Source organism: Diorhabda sublineata, chromosome 4 (genome assembly GCF_026230105.1).
Source record: "Diorhabda sublineata isolate icDioSubl1.1 chromosome 4, icDioSubl1.1, whole genome shotgun sequence".
Classification (NCBI taxonomy): domain Eukaryota; kingdom Metazoa; phylum Arthropoda; class Insecta; order Coleoptera; family Chrysomelidae; genus Diorhabda; species Diorhabda sublineata.
Window position 1 is genome coordinate 17395048 of NC_079477.1, and position 14191 is coordinate 17409238.

At 30.5% G+C, this 14191-nt stretch overlaps 2 protein-coding genes across 3 annotated transcripts in view; one reads left to right on the forward strand and one right to left on the reverse strand.

Annotated features, from left to right (window-relative positions):
• Positions 1-14191, reverse strand: part of LOC130442920 (KH domain-containing, RNA-binding, signal transduction-associated protein 3-like) — a 748831-nt gene that overhangs the window by 344341 nt on the left and 390299 nt on the right. The gene's annotated exons all lie outside the window — the stretch shown is intronic.
• Positions 6010-7337, forward strand: LOC130442921 (uncharacterized). Its single transcript, XM_056777329.1, has 2 exons — positions 6010-6079; positions 6733-7337. The coding sequence occupies exons 1-2, from the start codon at positions 6031-6033 to the stop codon at positions 7137-7139; spliced, it is 456 nt and encodes a 151-aa protein (XP_056633307.1). The 5' UTR covers positions 6010-6030; the 3' UTR covers positions 7140-7337.

Here is a 14191-nt window from a genome sequence, read left to right on the forward strand (position 1 = left end):
TTTCCATGTGCAAAGTAATCCGATAGGTCTACACTCATCTACTTACATTGTGAATCGAAGTATCACTATTGCATATATCAACTCGATTAACACTTACCGCTTTCAGCCAAAATATATTCTTTCAATATGAGGTACTTACCTGTAAAAGAAAAGAATAAAGAGGTAATATTATATTCAATGAAATATTACGATTGATAGTTTAACCTAGTATAGAAATTCAGATAACATCATATATTCTGTTTATTTCTATTTAACGAGGGGTGAATATTTGATAAATCTCCAAAACAATAATAAGAGATTTGTTACAATTTTGTTTCACACATTCGTTTCTTGTCTTAGGTGTTTGTTCTGATTACATCCCGCGACCTTATTTGCTCAAACTACTTGTCTTTTTACCTCGTCTTCTACGTCTCCATAAATGGTTATATCAATTTTAAGGTACTTACATGTAATTCTCTGTTGTATTATTTGACATTCTAGCTCTAATTTGTATCTAATGGGCTCTTTTGATGTGGTCATGCATGTTTATTGTCATTCACAATTATGCGTATATTGAATACCATAGCATAAATCATACATTTTTCACTATTTTCCAGAGCTGTGCTATTTATGTTATTGTGATTTATTTATTGATTTATTTCAATTTATTCAAATACCTTATAATACACTCAACTAATTTATATAATTCACTTACCACTATCACTAAATTAATTTAAATAATTCATTTGAATTCTTCGATTACTTTCTATTTTGGTCTGTTCACTATTACTATACATTATAAACTAAACTAAACTGGGCTATACAAACTCCCTATATATCTCAAAAGAATTCTAATAGTTCTAGAAAATTAAGAAACAAACAAATAAATAGACCTTCTTAGAAAAAATGTTCAAACGAATTCCAGGTATTTCATCAAAGGCCGAATTTCGGAATTCCACTATATATCTTATATAACAAAACAATATATAACAATAATTATAAATATATATATATATATATATATATATATATATATATATAAACAATAATCCCGTGGAGCACGACCTTCACCTACCTACTCCACGTTCAGAATTAGTTAAGGGCTCAATATTTTACTATGCAAAAATGCACAATCACTTGCCAATTGAAATCAAATCGATATCATCTTTTCCCGCATTCCGCAATAATTTGAGGGCATATTTACGACTTATATTCTAATAATAATATTTAATTCCGGACATGCGGCATACTGGTTTAATATTTGCTATGTACTTATATACCACTTAAATACTAATTATTATTTATTAGTATTACCTATAATTTTGTTACTCATTGTGGTTTAATTCTGTATATTCCGTAGGAACTTTTCAGAAAGAAACCGCACATTTTTCCTCTTTTATTTGGATTGCTATTGCTACTTAAATAATCATACCTACTTATTAGTGTTAACTGCTGTTAACTTCTACGAGCAGAATATGCAAATTATCCAAGTATACACCTTGTCAGGTAACTAATATAGAGGAAAATTGCGTTTTGGAAGCAGCGTGAACATCAAACTAGACAAATTATATTGGTCAGAATTAAACACTGTAATTGGACAACAAATTTTTTTTATTGAGAACTATTTTAGAACCCATAATGAATATATTGCATACAACTTTTGGATAATCCAATTCCACCATCTTGCAGTCACTTGCAGGTAAAAGTCTCCTAAATTATCAGGAAAATGGTCTAAATGGCTGTGTAAATAGTGCAACTTAATGCTCATGTTACACCCAAGTGATCTGAAATTATTCAGCATCTAATTCATCAAAGTTTTCAGCTTTGTGTTTACCCAGAAAATTTTGGGCTACTGAAACCAATGAATTCTAGGCTTTTTGTTCAATCTAAATAATTGAATTTATGAAGTCAAGGTCTTTAATCAACTGTCTTATTTGTGGACCATCAAATATTCCTGCTTTAATTTTTTCTTTACTTAGCTAAGGCATTTTTTCCCCTATATATGCAAAGCATGATCCATTCTTATCAATAGGCTTTACAAACTGCTTCATTAGACCCAGCTTGATATGCAGTGGTGGAAAGATGATTTTCTCTCGTGGAACTAAAGGATCATTGATGATATTCTTTTCTCCAGCATCCATGTTTTCTCTCCTAGGCCACTCTTTTCTACACTCTTTTCTAACCCAGTGTTGCGTTTTGTCTCTGCTACCCCAGAGGCACAAGAAACAAGGATACTTGGTGTGGCTACTTTGCTGTCCAAGGAGAAAGTTTACCATTTTTAAGTCTACACCAATAACCCATTGGTGCTCATGATACTTTATTTTTCCTAAAACCAAAGCTATGATGTTATATTGCTCTTTCATTTTCGTTGAGTGAGCAATTGGTATTAAGCCATATTATGTAGAAGAACACATTTCAAACTTCGCTTTGAGCTGTCAATAAATAGGTGCCAATCATCCGGAAAATATTCAGGAAGACCTACTGTTACCAGGAGTTCTCTAATAGCATGGCAAAATACAAGATTTTGTTCTTCAAAGAAAAAAGGTAGCAAATCTTTCTCCCTTGTTCGGTAAAATGTAATTTTCGTTCCTGGTTCAAGTAAATTTTTTTCCATCAACCTAGAAGCCAGAAGCTTTTTTCGACAGGTTGAGATCTCTAGTGAGGTCATTTAACTCATCTTGGTTGAAACATTAAGGAATTGATGATATCGTTTCAAAATCACTGTCACCTTCAGTAGTGTCAAAATTCTGATCAGAGTATCCTCACAGAGTTCTGGTAGCTGGTGAAAAGTTGGAATTGGCACTTCTTCTGAGTGAGGGATAGGGCATCTTGCAGAGACTAAATTTTGATAAGTCCACTTGATACGGTTCTTTCGATTGATTCCAGTAATATTTACTAGGCAGAAATAACATTCATCGAAGTGATTTTTTGGTTCTCTCCAAACCATTGGTACTCCGAAATTCCTAATTCCTATTCCCGGTACTCTACTGTCGTAAATGATCTGTACAAGTTTTACAGACAATATGGGTTTTATCATGACCACCAAGCTTAACGCCAAAATATACAAGATAAGCCCTCTTTACAAAGTCACTAATAGTTTTTCTGTTTTCCAATAACGTGTATTCTCCGCATATGTAGCAAAAAATATCAGGATGATGTACACAGCTTCTTCTACTTGAACTCATTTTAATCCTATTCAAGAACCCAAATACAGCAATTCACATTAACAATCTACGTTTTAGATTTACTTTTCACAACTCGTTACTAAAGAGAAATTTCATACGACGCTAACTTCTATCTGCACTGCGGGAATTCACAAGCTTACCTCAACTCTCAACTGCAGTCGAAGCTTTGAAGGTCACTTCAAATACTGGACAGCTCCATCTATCGGATTTCTAAGGAACTAACTGGATGACACTAATAAGTAGGATTAAATCCCACTTGTTAACAGTTTTTCAACCAATCAGTTATATATCTCATATCGTTAGTCTTCTTTTTGTAATAAATGAATTAAAATGATAATTATTTTTCCAAATAATTATTATTTAAGTTATTAAGTTATTTCATACATAATAATATTTTAAATTCAACTTGTTACAAAAGAAGACTGACAATAGGGAAAATATACAAGAAGCTATCCCTGTATAAATTTCACAACACTCATACTTGAAAGTATTAAATAGGAAAAAGCATTGATAGATAAGTGAATTTATCTAAAAATCTAGAGATGATACCAATCATACCAGCAATAAAAATATAGTTAAAATTAGCTCAAAAATACTAGGCATCCCAAAAAAATTTTTTTTGTAGGCCTGTGTTATTGAAGTATTAAGTCCTCGCACACCTCAATCAATTTTTCATATATTTAATCTTTGTCTTCGTCTTTTGCTTTTTCTGTCGGTGCGTAAATATTAATTGTTGTTATATTTCCTACACTATTATTATATTTAGCTTTGTATTCCCATATTCTTGCACATTTCTCAACATCCTTTTGATGATGATAAAACCGGTACCGTTCTTTTTTTGTTTATCTTCCTCGAAATAAAATAAAGTATATTTTTTTTTATTTATTTGCCACTCTCCGTTCTATCCTATATATATTCCATTTGTTTATTTCATTTCTCTGTCGATTTTAATTATATCCATGTTATTTTCTTTAATTACTAGTTTTCTAACTTCTTCTCTTTATTCCCTCCTCCATTTTCTGGGTAAAGATAGTTTCTTGTCGTGATTTTCTCTCGACTTTTCCTCTGCTTCATAAATTTTACCATTTAAAATTAATTTGTTATATTTGAGGGTTGCGTTGTGTTATTGTTCTCAGGCTAATTTCACCTAAGGTAACAACTTTTTTATTTCTATTTGAACTTTTTTCGCCTAGTCTTCATTAATCCATAAATTGGTACTTTTCAGTTTTTAAGCTTGTTTCATAATGCCTAATTTTCTGTTTCATTTTTCAATTTTAACTATAATTGATCTATTTTTGTTTAAATGCTCCTATTCTTTTGCACGCTATTGAATCAGCTCCCAGGTCGACTTCTACCTATATTTTTCTCATTATGATTTGAACCTTTTTCTTTATTTTTTGTTGACTCTTATTAAGCCCAATTTCTCAGAAAATTATTTGTTCTATATATTATTACATCGATAGAATTTTTAAACCTGATTTCCAAGCATTACAAATTTTCGCATTTATTCAATTAAGCACATTATTAATTCCATAGAAAAAATCAGACACTTCATCAATATTCACTGCCGTAAGATGGTGATAAGTTATATAAACATTCATCAATTGACAATTCTCTCTGCAAAAGAGGTTGGTTGAATACTATCAACATCTACAAATTATGGTGCAAATTCTTATAAAAGTAAAGGCAAATCTAGTTTAATAGCTTGTACTCCATACAAGAGAAATTTGGAAGAATCAATTACAAAGAAATCGAAAAAAAAAACGAAAAACGAAAAACCAAAATCTTCAGGAACAGCGGATAGAAAATCCAAGATTAAAAGTCACTAAAAGGCTGAAATAATATCAAGCTGCTCAGATTTAGAAGATTCCGTACATTTTGACGACTCTACTGATGAAAAGAGGATAATAATGATGCTGAATGTTTCTTTTTTCAGTAAAAATTTTCCGAACACACTGCTTGTTTTATATGGTTACTTTTAATAGAATAATAACAATAATTTCATTTTGGTTCCTCTCCTGATATTTCTATTTTCTAGATTCCTAATATGAAACAGTCTTTTATTTGAAATCTATTCTCATACTATTAGGAAACCAATTTTGAAAATAACAAAAAGTTAGTTTTTTAGTTTTTATTGCTTTACAGAAATAATTATTATCTTAAATAAACTTATCGTTTTAAAGTAAAATTTATATACAGCGCTCTATTGTTTTTATATATAACTATTCAAAGGAATTAAATTAACATCCCTTCTTTAATAAAAATATAAAATATTTCTCGTGTGCCGTTCCCCTATACAAGTCATTGATAGTTAGAAATTAACGAGCAGAGATCTATATAAATTCAAAGATAAAATAAATAATGATAATAACTAAATAAAATGACAGAAACATTATTGTCATTGTCCATAAGCGTGGGGTGCTTTGCTAATAAGTAAGTAGTAATTGTAATGATTATTATGGAGCATCCCACAACTTTCAGTTTGATTAACAATAGAATCTTGCTATTTAGTTTTATTAAACTAAAACATTTTCCACCTATCAGAATCTGAAAAGTATTACAAAACAAAAAAAATGGTAGCTCATTATCAGGTTTAGAAAGGAACATTAATAATTTTAGGCCACCTTGTTTCTTAATATAAATATATGACTAAGTATCGTAAAAGTTTTCAACAAATATGTGGAATCGCTGTAGAAAATAACTTTTATTGATGTACATACGCAACTTTATCATTAAAAAAGTACGAGAATTGTGCAATAAAGTATTATCTTGTTATCAATCGAATATATATTTTTATATTATACCAACTGTATATAAAAGCTGATAAAGCTATGAAAATGGTTTCAATTGGGACATATCAACCAAGATGAAAACTGAAATAGTGACTTTGTTGTTGGTCCTGTACCTAATACAAGGTAATGACAATTATATTTTTCCTTGCTTTCTAATTTATTTAGTAGTTCCTTTTTCTATTTAAGTTTTTTAACTTCCTTGATTATTGATCTTATTTAATAAAAAACTTCAAAAATTCTTTGAGCTTAAATCTTTGTAAATTCCAAGAAGATAATAAGTTTAATTGGATTTTTTCTGAGACACTCAAAAAACAAAATATAAAAATTTTTTGAATACTCAATTTAATATGATAATTAATCAGCTATTTGATAACTACTTGTAGCTGCAGTATACATTATTATATTTTGGCAAATATGCAATCACAATTCTCCTTTGTACCATGTACAGTAGATTACTAGATTCATACCAAATTGATCTTCTAAATAAATTTGAGACTTCATTCAATTGATAATCACAGTTATTGTTGTTCTATGCTTAATTTTAGTTAATTTTATATAGCTATTAAGACCATCAATCAGTGTTACTAGCATAATACTAAATAATTCCTGATCTTTGGTCAAAATGTTTGTTTCAGGTGAGGAAAACGTTAGATGGAAATTATTTGTGTTGTTTTACCTTAAATTTATTCATCATATGTTTCAATGAACACAATGGTTTCAAGTATTCTTCTCACTTATTCTTCTGCAATGTTGTGATAACTTGTTTTTGTTCACAGGCAAAGCTGATAGCACGACAACGAATTCGACCTCCGAATCAACTACAGTCTCAACTACATCTGTCAGCACTACAATAGATTCGAATACAACAGCTACGGCTACAATTAGCAATACCACTACAAATTCTACTACAACTTCAACAGAAGCATCCAACGCTACTTCAACTGAAATAACTAGTACAACCACAACGCTAACATCCGAAACAACTACAACTGTAGCTCCAAATACGACTTCAACTACAGAATCAAACTCGACAACAATTACAACTGCAAATCCAAACACCAATACATCAACAACCTCTGCTATAGTTACAACAGAATCCTCAAAGACGGCTTCAATTTCAGCGTTAAATCCGGCCCATCTTGCGTGTCTCTTATTTATGATTTTCATAGTTGTTGTAGCGTAATGATTTTTGAAAGGTATTCAATGTTACCAATTAATAAGCGATATTTCTCAGTTTGAGCCAACAAGGCTGTCTTTATTGAGAAGACAAAATTGTTCTAATTTTCATCTAAGCCCCTCTTTTTTGTATATTTAATATAATGTTATTATTTATATTTCCCGTTCATTGTTAATTTTGTATCTATAAAAAGATTTACTCACTTCCAAATGTAATTATTCAAAACCCTCATATCTCCTTTATACCATTCATCTCAATAAACAAATTAAATATATTTATTTGGGATCGCAAATTGGAAAATAGTGAACAATGAATTATTTCTCATTTCTCTTGATTTGCTTTTATAATAAATTTGGTACTTCGGAAATCATATGAAATTTCAATCATCCTATAATTGAGATTATTAATTATTTATTTTTGGAAATACAGTTATCAGTAGTTTACGTGAAACGGAATAACGAATATTATCAAATGATTATAATGAAATGAGAAGACTCGTATTTTTCTCATTTATAAAAGAATAAATTTTCTTTATTTGAAAAATGGATAAGGCAGTCCCAATCACTTTGTATAGAATTTGAGTGTATCTCTACATTCAGTGGTTAATTTATATATGCTCCATTAGATTGAACCAATGGTACAATGTCTTATGATATAGCAGATGATAGTACCATATTCAAATATTAATTGCTAAGGTATATAAATAAAACAAATGCATGGTGTTTTAATTATGTTTGTTACCCAATACAAACTTTGATCTGCTGAACCTGATCATGATCTGAATGATTCGATCATTACTACTTTATCGATCAGAATTGTTCCGTTGATTTTATAACCTAGTCATTAATTCCCAGACAAAGATAACTTTTATTAATTCTCATGAGCAGCATAATTAACAGGTTACTCAGCCTTGTAATTGTTGTACGCTCTTGACTTTTCGACATAAAAACTGGATGTGTTAGCAACTCGCTGATAACTGCTCAATAATAATTATTAAAACACCTAAAATCACAAAACTGAATTAAGGTCCATAAATACAGGAAAAACAACTTCTGTAAGTTGAGTTTGAAATTTTCCATAGAAATGGATATCCGATATCCAGAAAGTCTGTTAAAAATCTTGTTCCGAGTTGCGAGAAACTGCAATTAGCTGGTAAATGATCTACATGATGCAGGATCATAATTTCTATGAATTTTATAGTATATTTGATGAAAATATTATTTATGATAAGTTAAACGAGACAAATTTCAATGATTCATCATAAGGAGAATCATTCGAACTACAAAAGATTATTAGTATATACATTCATAGTACATGAATTTTTACAATTATTGACAGAATTACAACACCCAAGTGGAGTTATAAAATTTATTTGAATGACGTAGTTGAACTATCAGTTAAATAGATGGCAATATGGATTGATTGATATTAGTCAAGAAAAAAAAATAATTTGTGGTTATTTATAATAGGTGATTATATCATCGCAAGAAGATCGAAATTATTTGGTATGCCAAGATTATGCAATAAATTGTAAATAGCAAGATATAGTGCAGGCGCCAAAGAAAGTTGGGTGTGCAAATTATGAACATCGGCAAATATGCACCAATTCTTTTAGTTGAGATGCCTAACAACGGAAAACATATGTTGCCAGCAGCTGTACTGATCCCTCTTCGTTTGCTCTGCCTGTTTACTCTCTAGCGTCGGATTTCGGGAGAGTTTAGGGGAGCTGAAGCCACAGATCCTGAACAAGTAAGAGCCTCGCAAAATTACTAATTTGATCATTCATTTTAAAAAAAATATCAGATCGCTAGCTAAATTTGCTTCCTTTTCAAATTTTTTTTAAAAATCAAATGAAATATACTGTATTTAAGATCCAATGGATAGTTAATGAACTGATGTTATTTAATCCACATACTAATTTTTTTCACTATATAATAATTTTATACTTTAAATAATGATAAACTCTATAATCCACACATTCAAAATGCGAATAAATTGTAAAATTTCACGTTTCGTGACCCGTGGCAATTACACAGGTCTGCAAAAAAATATTTTTTCCAGTTGCTGATATGGATGAGATATTATTGCTGATTTATATGTTTCAAGTTAGGCTGATTTAAACAATAATTTCCATTACTCTCCATCGCGTATCGTTTTTTGCAAAATAAAGACAGTGATAAGAGAAATCAACTTTTTACTACAACAAACACACAGCATGATATTTATTAAAAATAATCAACCAATATTTATATTTTTGTTTTTTAAATTTATACACAACTTTATGTTCACTCTTTTCCTTCGTAAAACCTTTTGTTTTTTCTTTCATGCTTCTAATAACTTGTTTCCTGGTGTGTGATGACCAAGCAGTGGTTTTCTAGTACAGCTCTCTAACTTTATTATTCCACAAACATAGAAAACAAGGAAATTTTATATAATCTGACTGTTGACCCAACATGGATAGCATTTCAAAATATCCTCAAACCATCAATTAATGTTCTTGATCTTAAATTTTCTCAAGAATCGTAGCTACGAATAACTACAAGTCATTGTAGTTTTCTTTCACATGAACTAAGTGTCCCATTGAAAGAGATGCAAATATATTTATATTATGCAGCAAGACTGCTTTGAGGAAAATGAGTTACCAGATGATGATTTTTCTTTTAAAGTTTAGAATCCAGTTATTCGGCAGCATATTTTAAAGACCCAAGTCTTTGACAAGATCATTGAACTCAATCTGAGAAAGTTGATTTTTCTCGTCAACTGAAAAATCTGTGCTAGATTCGTTCTGGCATCATGGAGGTAAGATATTACTGTCAATAAGGAAATCTTCTTTAAATAGCTCAAAGAACAATTTGTGCCCCCCAGAAAATCCACCGGAAGAATCCAATTACTATTGGGTGGGCATTCAACCCATTGCAGTAACGTGAAAACACATCTGAGAATCAAATTATTTTATTCTGTTTACCGAGCCATACCCCTTAATTCTTGCAGCCATAAGACAGGTGTTTTTTCAAGGTATTCTAATCGTTTTATTATGAAACCTGTGATTTATTTCTAAGCGCCAATCCTTGACGACAAATCAACAGGTTACAATTCGGACATTTACAAAGCAACGGGTGCAGATCCCTTCAATCCTTCAGTTATTCCTGACTATGCTTATCTAACAGAAGAAAAACCATAATCGCTTTTGGTACGTGCACAAACCTCTACAAAGACAATAGTTGACTTCAATACCACCAAACGCTTGATAACGCCTCAGCCATGATTTTCATATATTTCGTTTCGCCTCGACAACATTCCAACCCAGAAAAAATGTTGGATCTAGTGCCGTGACATGTGCTGTTAAAACTACAAGAAAATGCGCTAAGCAGCTTACTCCTGTTTTAACAGTCCTTGAAAATATTTCATTGAAAAGAGAAAAGTTGATTTCAAAACAGAGGAAAGAGAAAAACCGAAATTACAAACACCGAAGATAATGGAAACCAATTTTCAAAAAAATACTGTTCTTAAATCTCTGATTTTTAGAAAGAAAAATTTTCAATTATCTACGATGATTCTTCAAGTTGTGAGGATGAATCCAACATTTGTGTACGATGTGGTAAATACCACAACGAAACAAGAAAAGAAAAAGACTGGATCAAATGCATCAAATATAACCGATGGTTACACGTAGGTTCCACCAAGATTTCTGTGGCAATAATTGAAGAAAAAAAGAATGTAATAAATGTGAAAGAATTTTGTTTTTACGTTGTGTTCAAGGAAATTGTATTTTTTTTATATTTTATTCCGTAGGGATGTATACCTATGTAGTTTTGCATTTGTTATAAAAGTATTTTTGTCGCGATGAGGCGATTTGCAAAAAAAGGAGATCATTTTGAAAGGTAGTGAATCAGTAGAGCTGGTCAATATTTTATTTTGATGTGAGTTTGTTTCCGTTATTTTTAATAACCTGTATATTTAGTACTTAATAAAATGTGCGACAATTGTCCTGGATTTACCCTACTTATAGAGATTTTTAAAAGCTGATGAATGAAATATTAATTACTATTTCACTATTTAGCTTAGCGACTAAGTGAACTCACTGAAATAGAAGAAGCAGTTGTAGAAAATCGCATTATAAAGTTACAACTAATTGAGGCGGTTCGTATCATAAGAAAAACTATTCAGCATGTCATTTGGCTGCTTAATTCCATGGCGAAGATATTTGTCGTAATTTGCTAGCATTACATTATTCAACTAGTTGCGATTCGACTATCAGATTGGGCTCATAAAAAAGTTTATAAGTTGCATAGGTAGGTTTTTCACAAAAAGCTCCAAGATATTTAGGGAATCTATACCAATATATCGAACAATTAACAGAATTTAACACTTTTCTTTTCTCAAAACAAAAATTAACTGCTGATCAACTTCGTATTAGATGTTCTATATTCAAGTTAAGAGTACAGCATAGCTTTTCTTGAGTTCAAAAGTATAGAAGACGGTACACAGAATTTACTCAGTCAACTATATTCAGCTCCTGACCTTAGGTTTTAAAAATAACTTTGAAATTTTAATACTCTTAATAAATTCCAGTGAAATCTATGTAGTCGATATGATATAATACCTTATTTAATGCTTTTCTGTGAAATACTAAGAGAAACAGTCCACTGATAATGTGTTTATGCTTATCAGGATCAATTTTTGAATTATCTATGATTTTTCAGATAAAGTATGTAAAGAAGTTCTTTGTATACAATAGCAACGCTAAACATACTCGTATGTTATTGATACAACAAATTTATTGGATTTCTTTTTATGTAACCGTTGTTGCCGTATTTATTTATTGAAGCCAAATATATAAATTTCAGTCATACGTTTGTTACCGCTTGTTTCAAAGAGTGGTTGGCATCCATATATCAGAAAACGTTCAAAGTACAGCTAAAAAAGAATTAACAAATATAATCTAGAAAATAAACTGAGATCATACTATTTTTCAAAAAATACTTCTTAAAACAACTTCTAGTGTATCAATTAATTTAAAGAACATGAACTAGAGAAAAATTTGAACTGCAGAATTACAATTTATGGATCTCAAAATATTAAATAGGAGTATACCGCTTTAATTAGAGATAATACGAGGGCTGCTACTAAAGTTTTAAGATAGACAGATAAAAACAAATATTTACAATTGGATGTGGTTCAATAGTTTTTCAAAATATTCTCCATTAAGATCAATACACTTTTGACCAATTATCAAATCATTTTTTCCATTCCGATTGAAGTACCTCCAATATATGTGATTTTAATGCATCAACCGCTGCTTCAGATGTAGAAAAACGTTGACCTCGCATTTTATTTTTGATCTACGGGAATAGAAAGAAATAATCGGCTGCCAAACAACTGTACAACATCGATGTTTACAGGCACAACAGCCGGTTTTGGACGAACGAAATTCATAGTGTAGTGAAGTGTGACCTCAATTGAATTACGATCTAATTCTATTATTTAGCCAAGATGAATGTTTTAAATATCTGTAAACAATTCAAATAGCCCTCATATTACAACACGTTCTGAGTACGTTCACCTTTAATATTGACAAACTTTTGATGTCTATTTTTGACTATTATGATTATAAAATGTCAAACTTTATGTTTCCAATGTCCGATATGAAATATTCAAATCAGAGTTGCCACATCCCAAAACTTGGCGCCCTCTTAGATGTAAACCTAATAATATAGAGCATAGTGAGTATAACTTTTTCCTCGTTAGGTATTGAATGAATTTTAATAAATTTTTACTAAATGAAATTGACTTTTCTTGCCGTTTTAAATGCTTATCATAATTGAATATAACGTTTTGAAAAATATATTTATAGCTTTGTGAAATACTCGGTATGTAACGAAATAATCATAATAACAAATATAATTATGAAGGTTTTTTTTGTTGACGGAACTATTCAAAATACAGTTAACTCTAGTTCTAATACTCAGTCCGTATCTCTAACTACTGTTCTGATAGTTAAACAGGTGTTAAAAATGAAGAAACGGTTCGTGTATTTTCCTTCGAGCGTTCTCTGCTGCATTGTCAATGCGCAATGAGTAAACCCTAATGGCAACCATTGTTTAAATCGTACCTCACCAAAACCATAGTGGGTTATATATATTCCAAGAAAAATGCTTTTGTCGAAGATTGTCATCTCAAAACAACTTAAGTCAAAAAAATCAAATTTTTAGTAGAGACAAAAAGGTAAATGAAATAAGTTAGATAAACAACCTTTTAGTAACTAATATTCAATCACGTTATACACATATCAGGTTAATATTAGCATCCCAACTCTTATACAGTGTTTGTAAAAAATTACAATAAAACAAATTTGTGACTCATTTGGTTTTTGCAAAGAACAAAATATATGTACCATTACTCTTGGTTAAAATCATTTTAGACTCATGTGATTTTACAATAAACAATGTAACAGGCAAAAAATGTTATAGTATACTTCGATTATAAACCAATAAGTGAAATAATTTGAAAATCTTTATTGAGTAAATATATTATTTCAGGGCCCACATTCTCATACTCTTCATCAGGTTCCACATCCACAGTAATATCGACATTCGAAGGCCAGTCGAAAATTTATAAATGGTAAATATTCCTCAGGAATGCTTCCTTCCACCTATTGGGTAGTGTTACTTCTGCTGATGTTCTAGAAAAACGGGAAATATATTTTAGAAGACCATCAATAAACTATTCGTTTGAAACGATCCCTTTTTTGTTTGTGCGGTATTTGAGACCCATGTATGAAGACACTGCGAGGGATACTTTTTGTTCTTTTCGCACCTTTCACCCAAAACATTCACATTCCACAAAATTTTTTTTGTGATATTTGGGTCACCACTTATTAAAGTCCAATATCTGATATTTCTGCATTATGAATACAGAAAATTTGAAATTTGCTTTCGCCATAATAGAGTAGTATTCTTCTGGAACATATATTCGATAGTTTTTTATTGATATTTTAGTAAGACGAAGTCGTTATCATTAGGAAAGTATGGCCTCTGATAGAAAAGTAGTGTGCTATT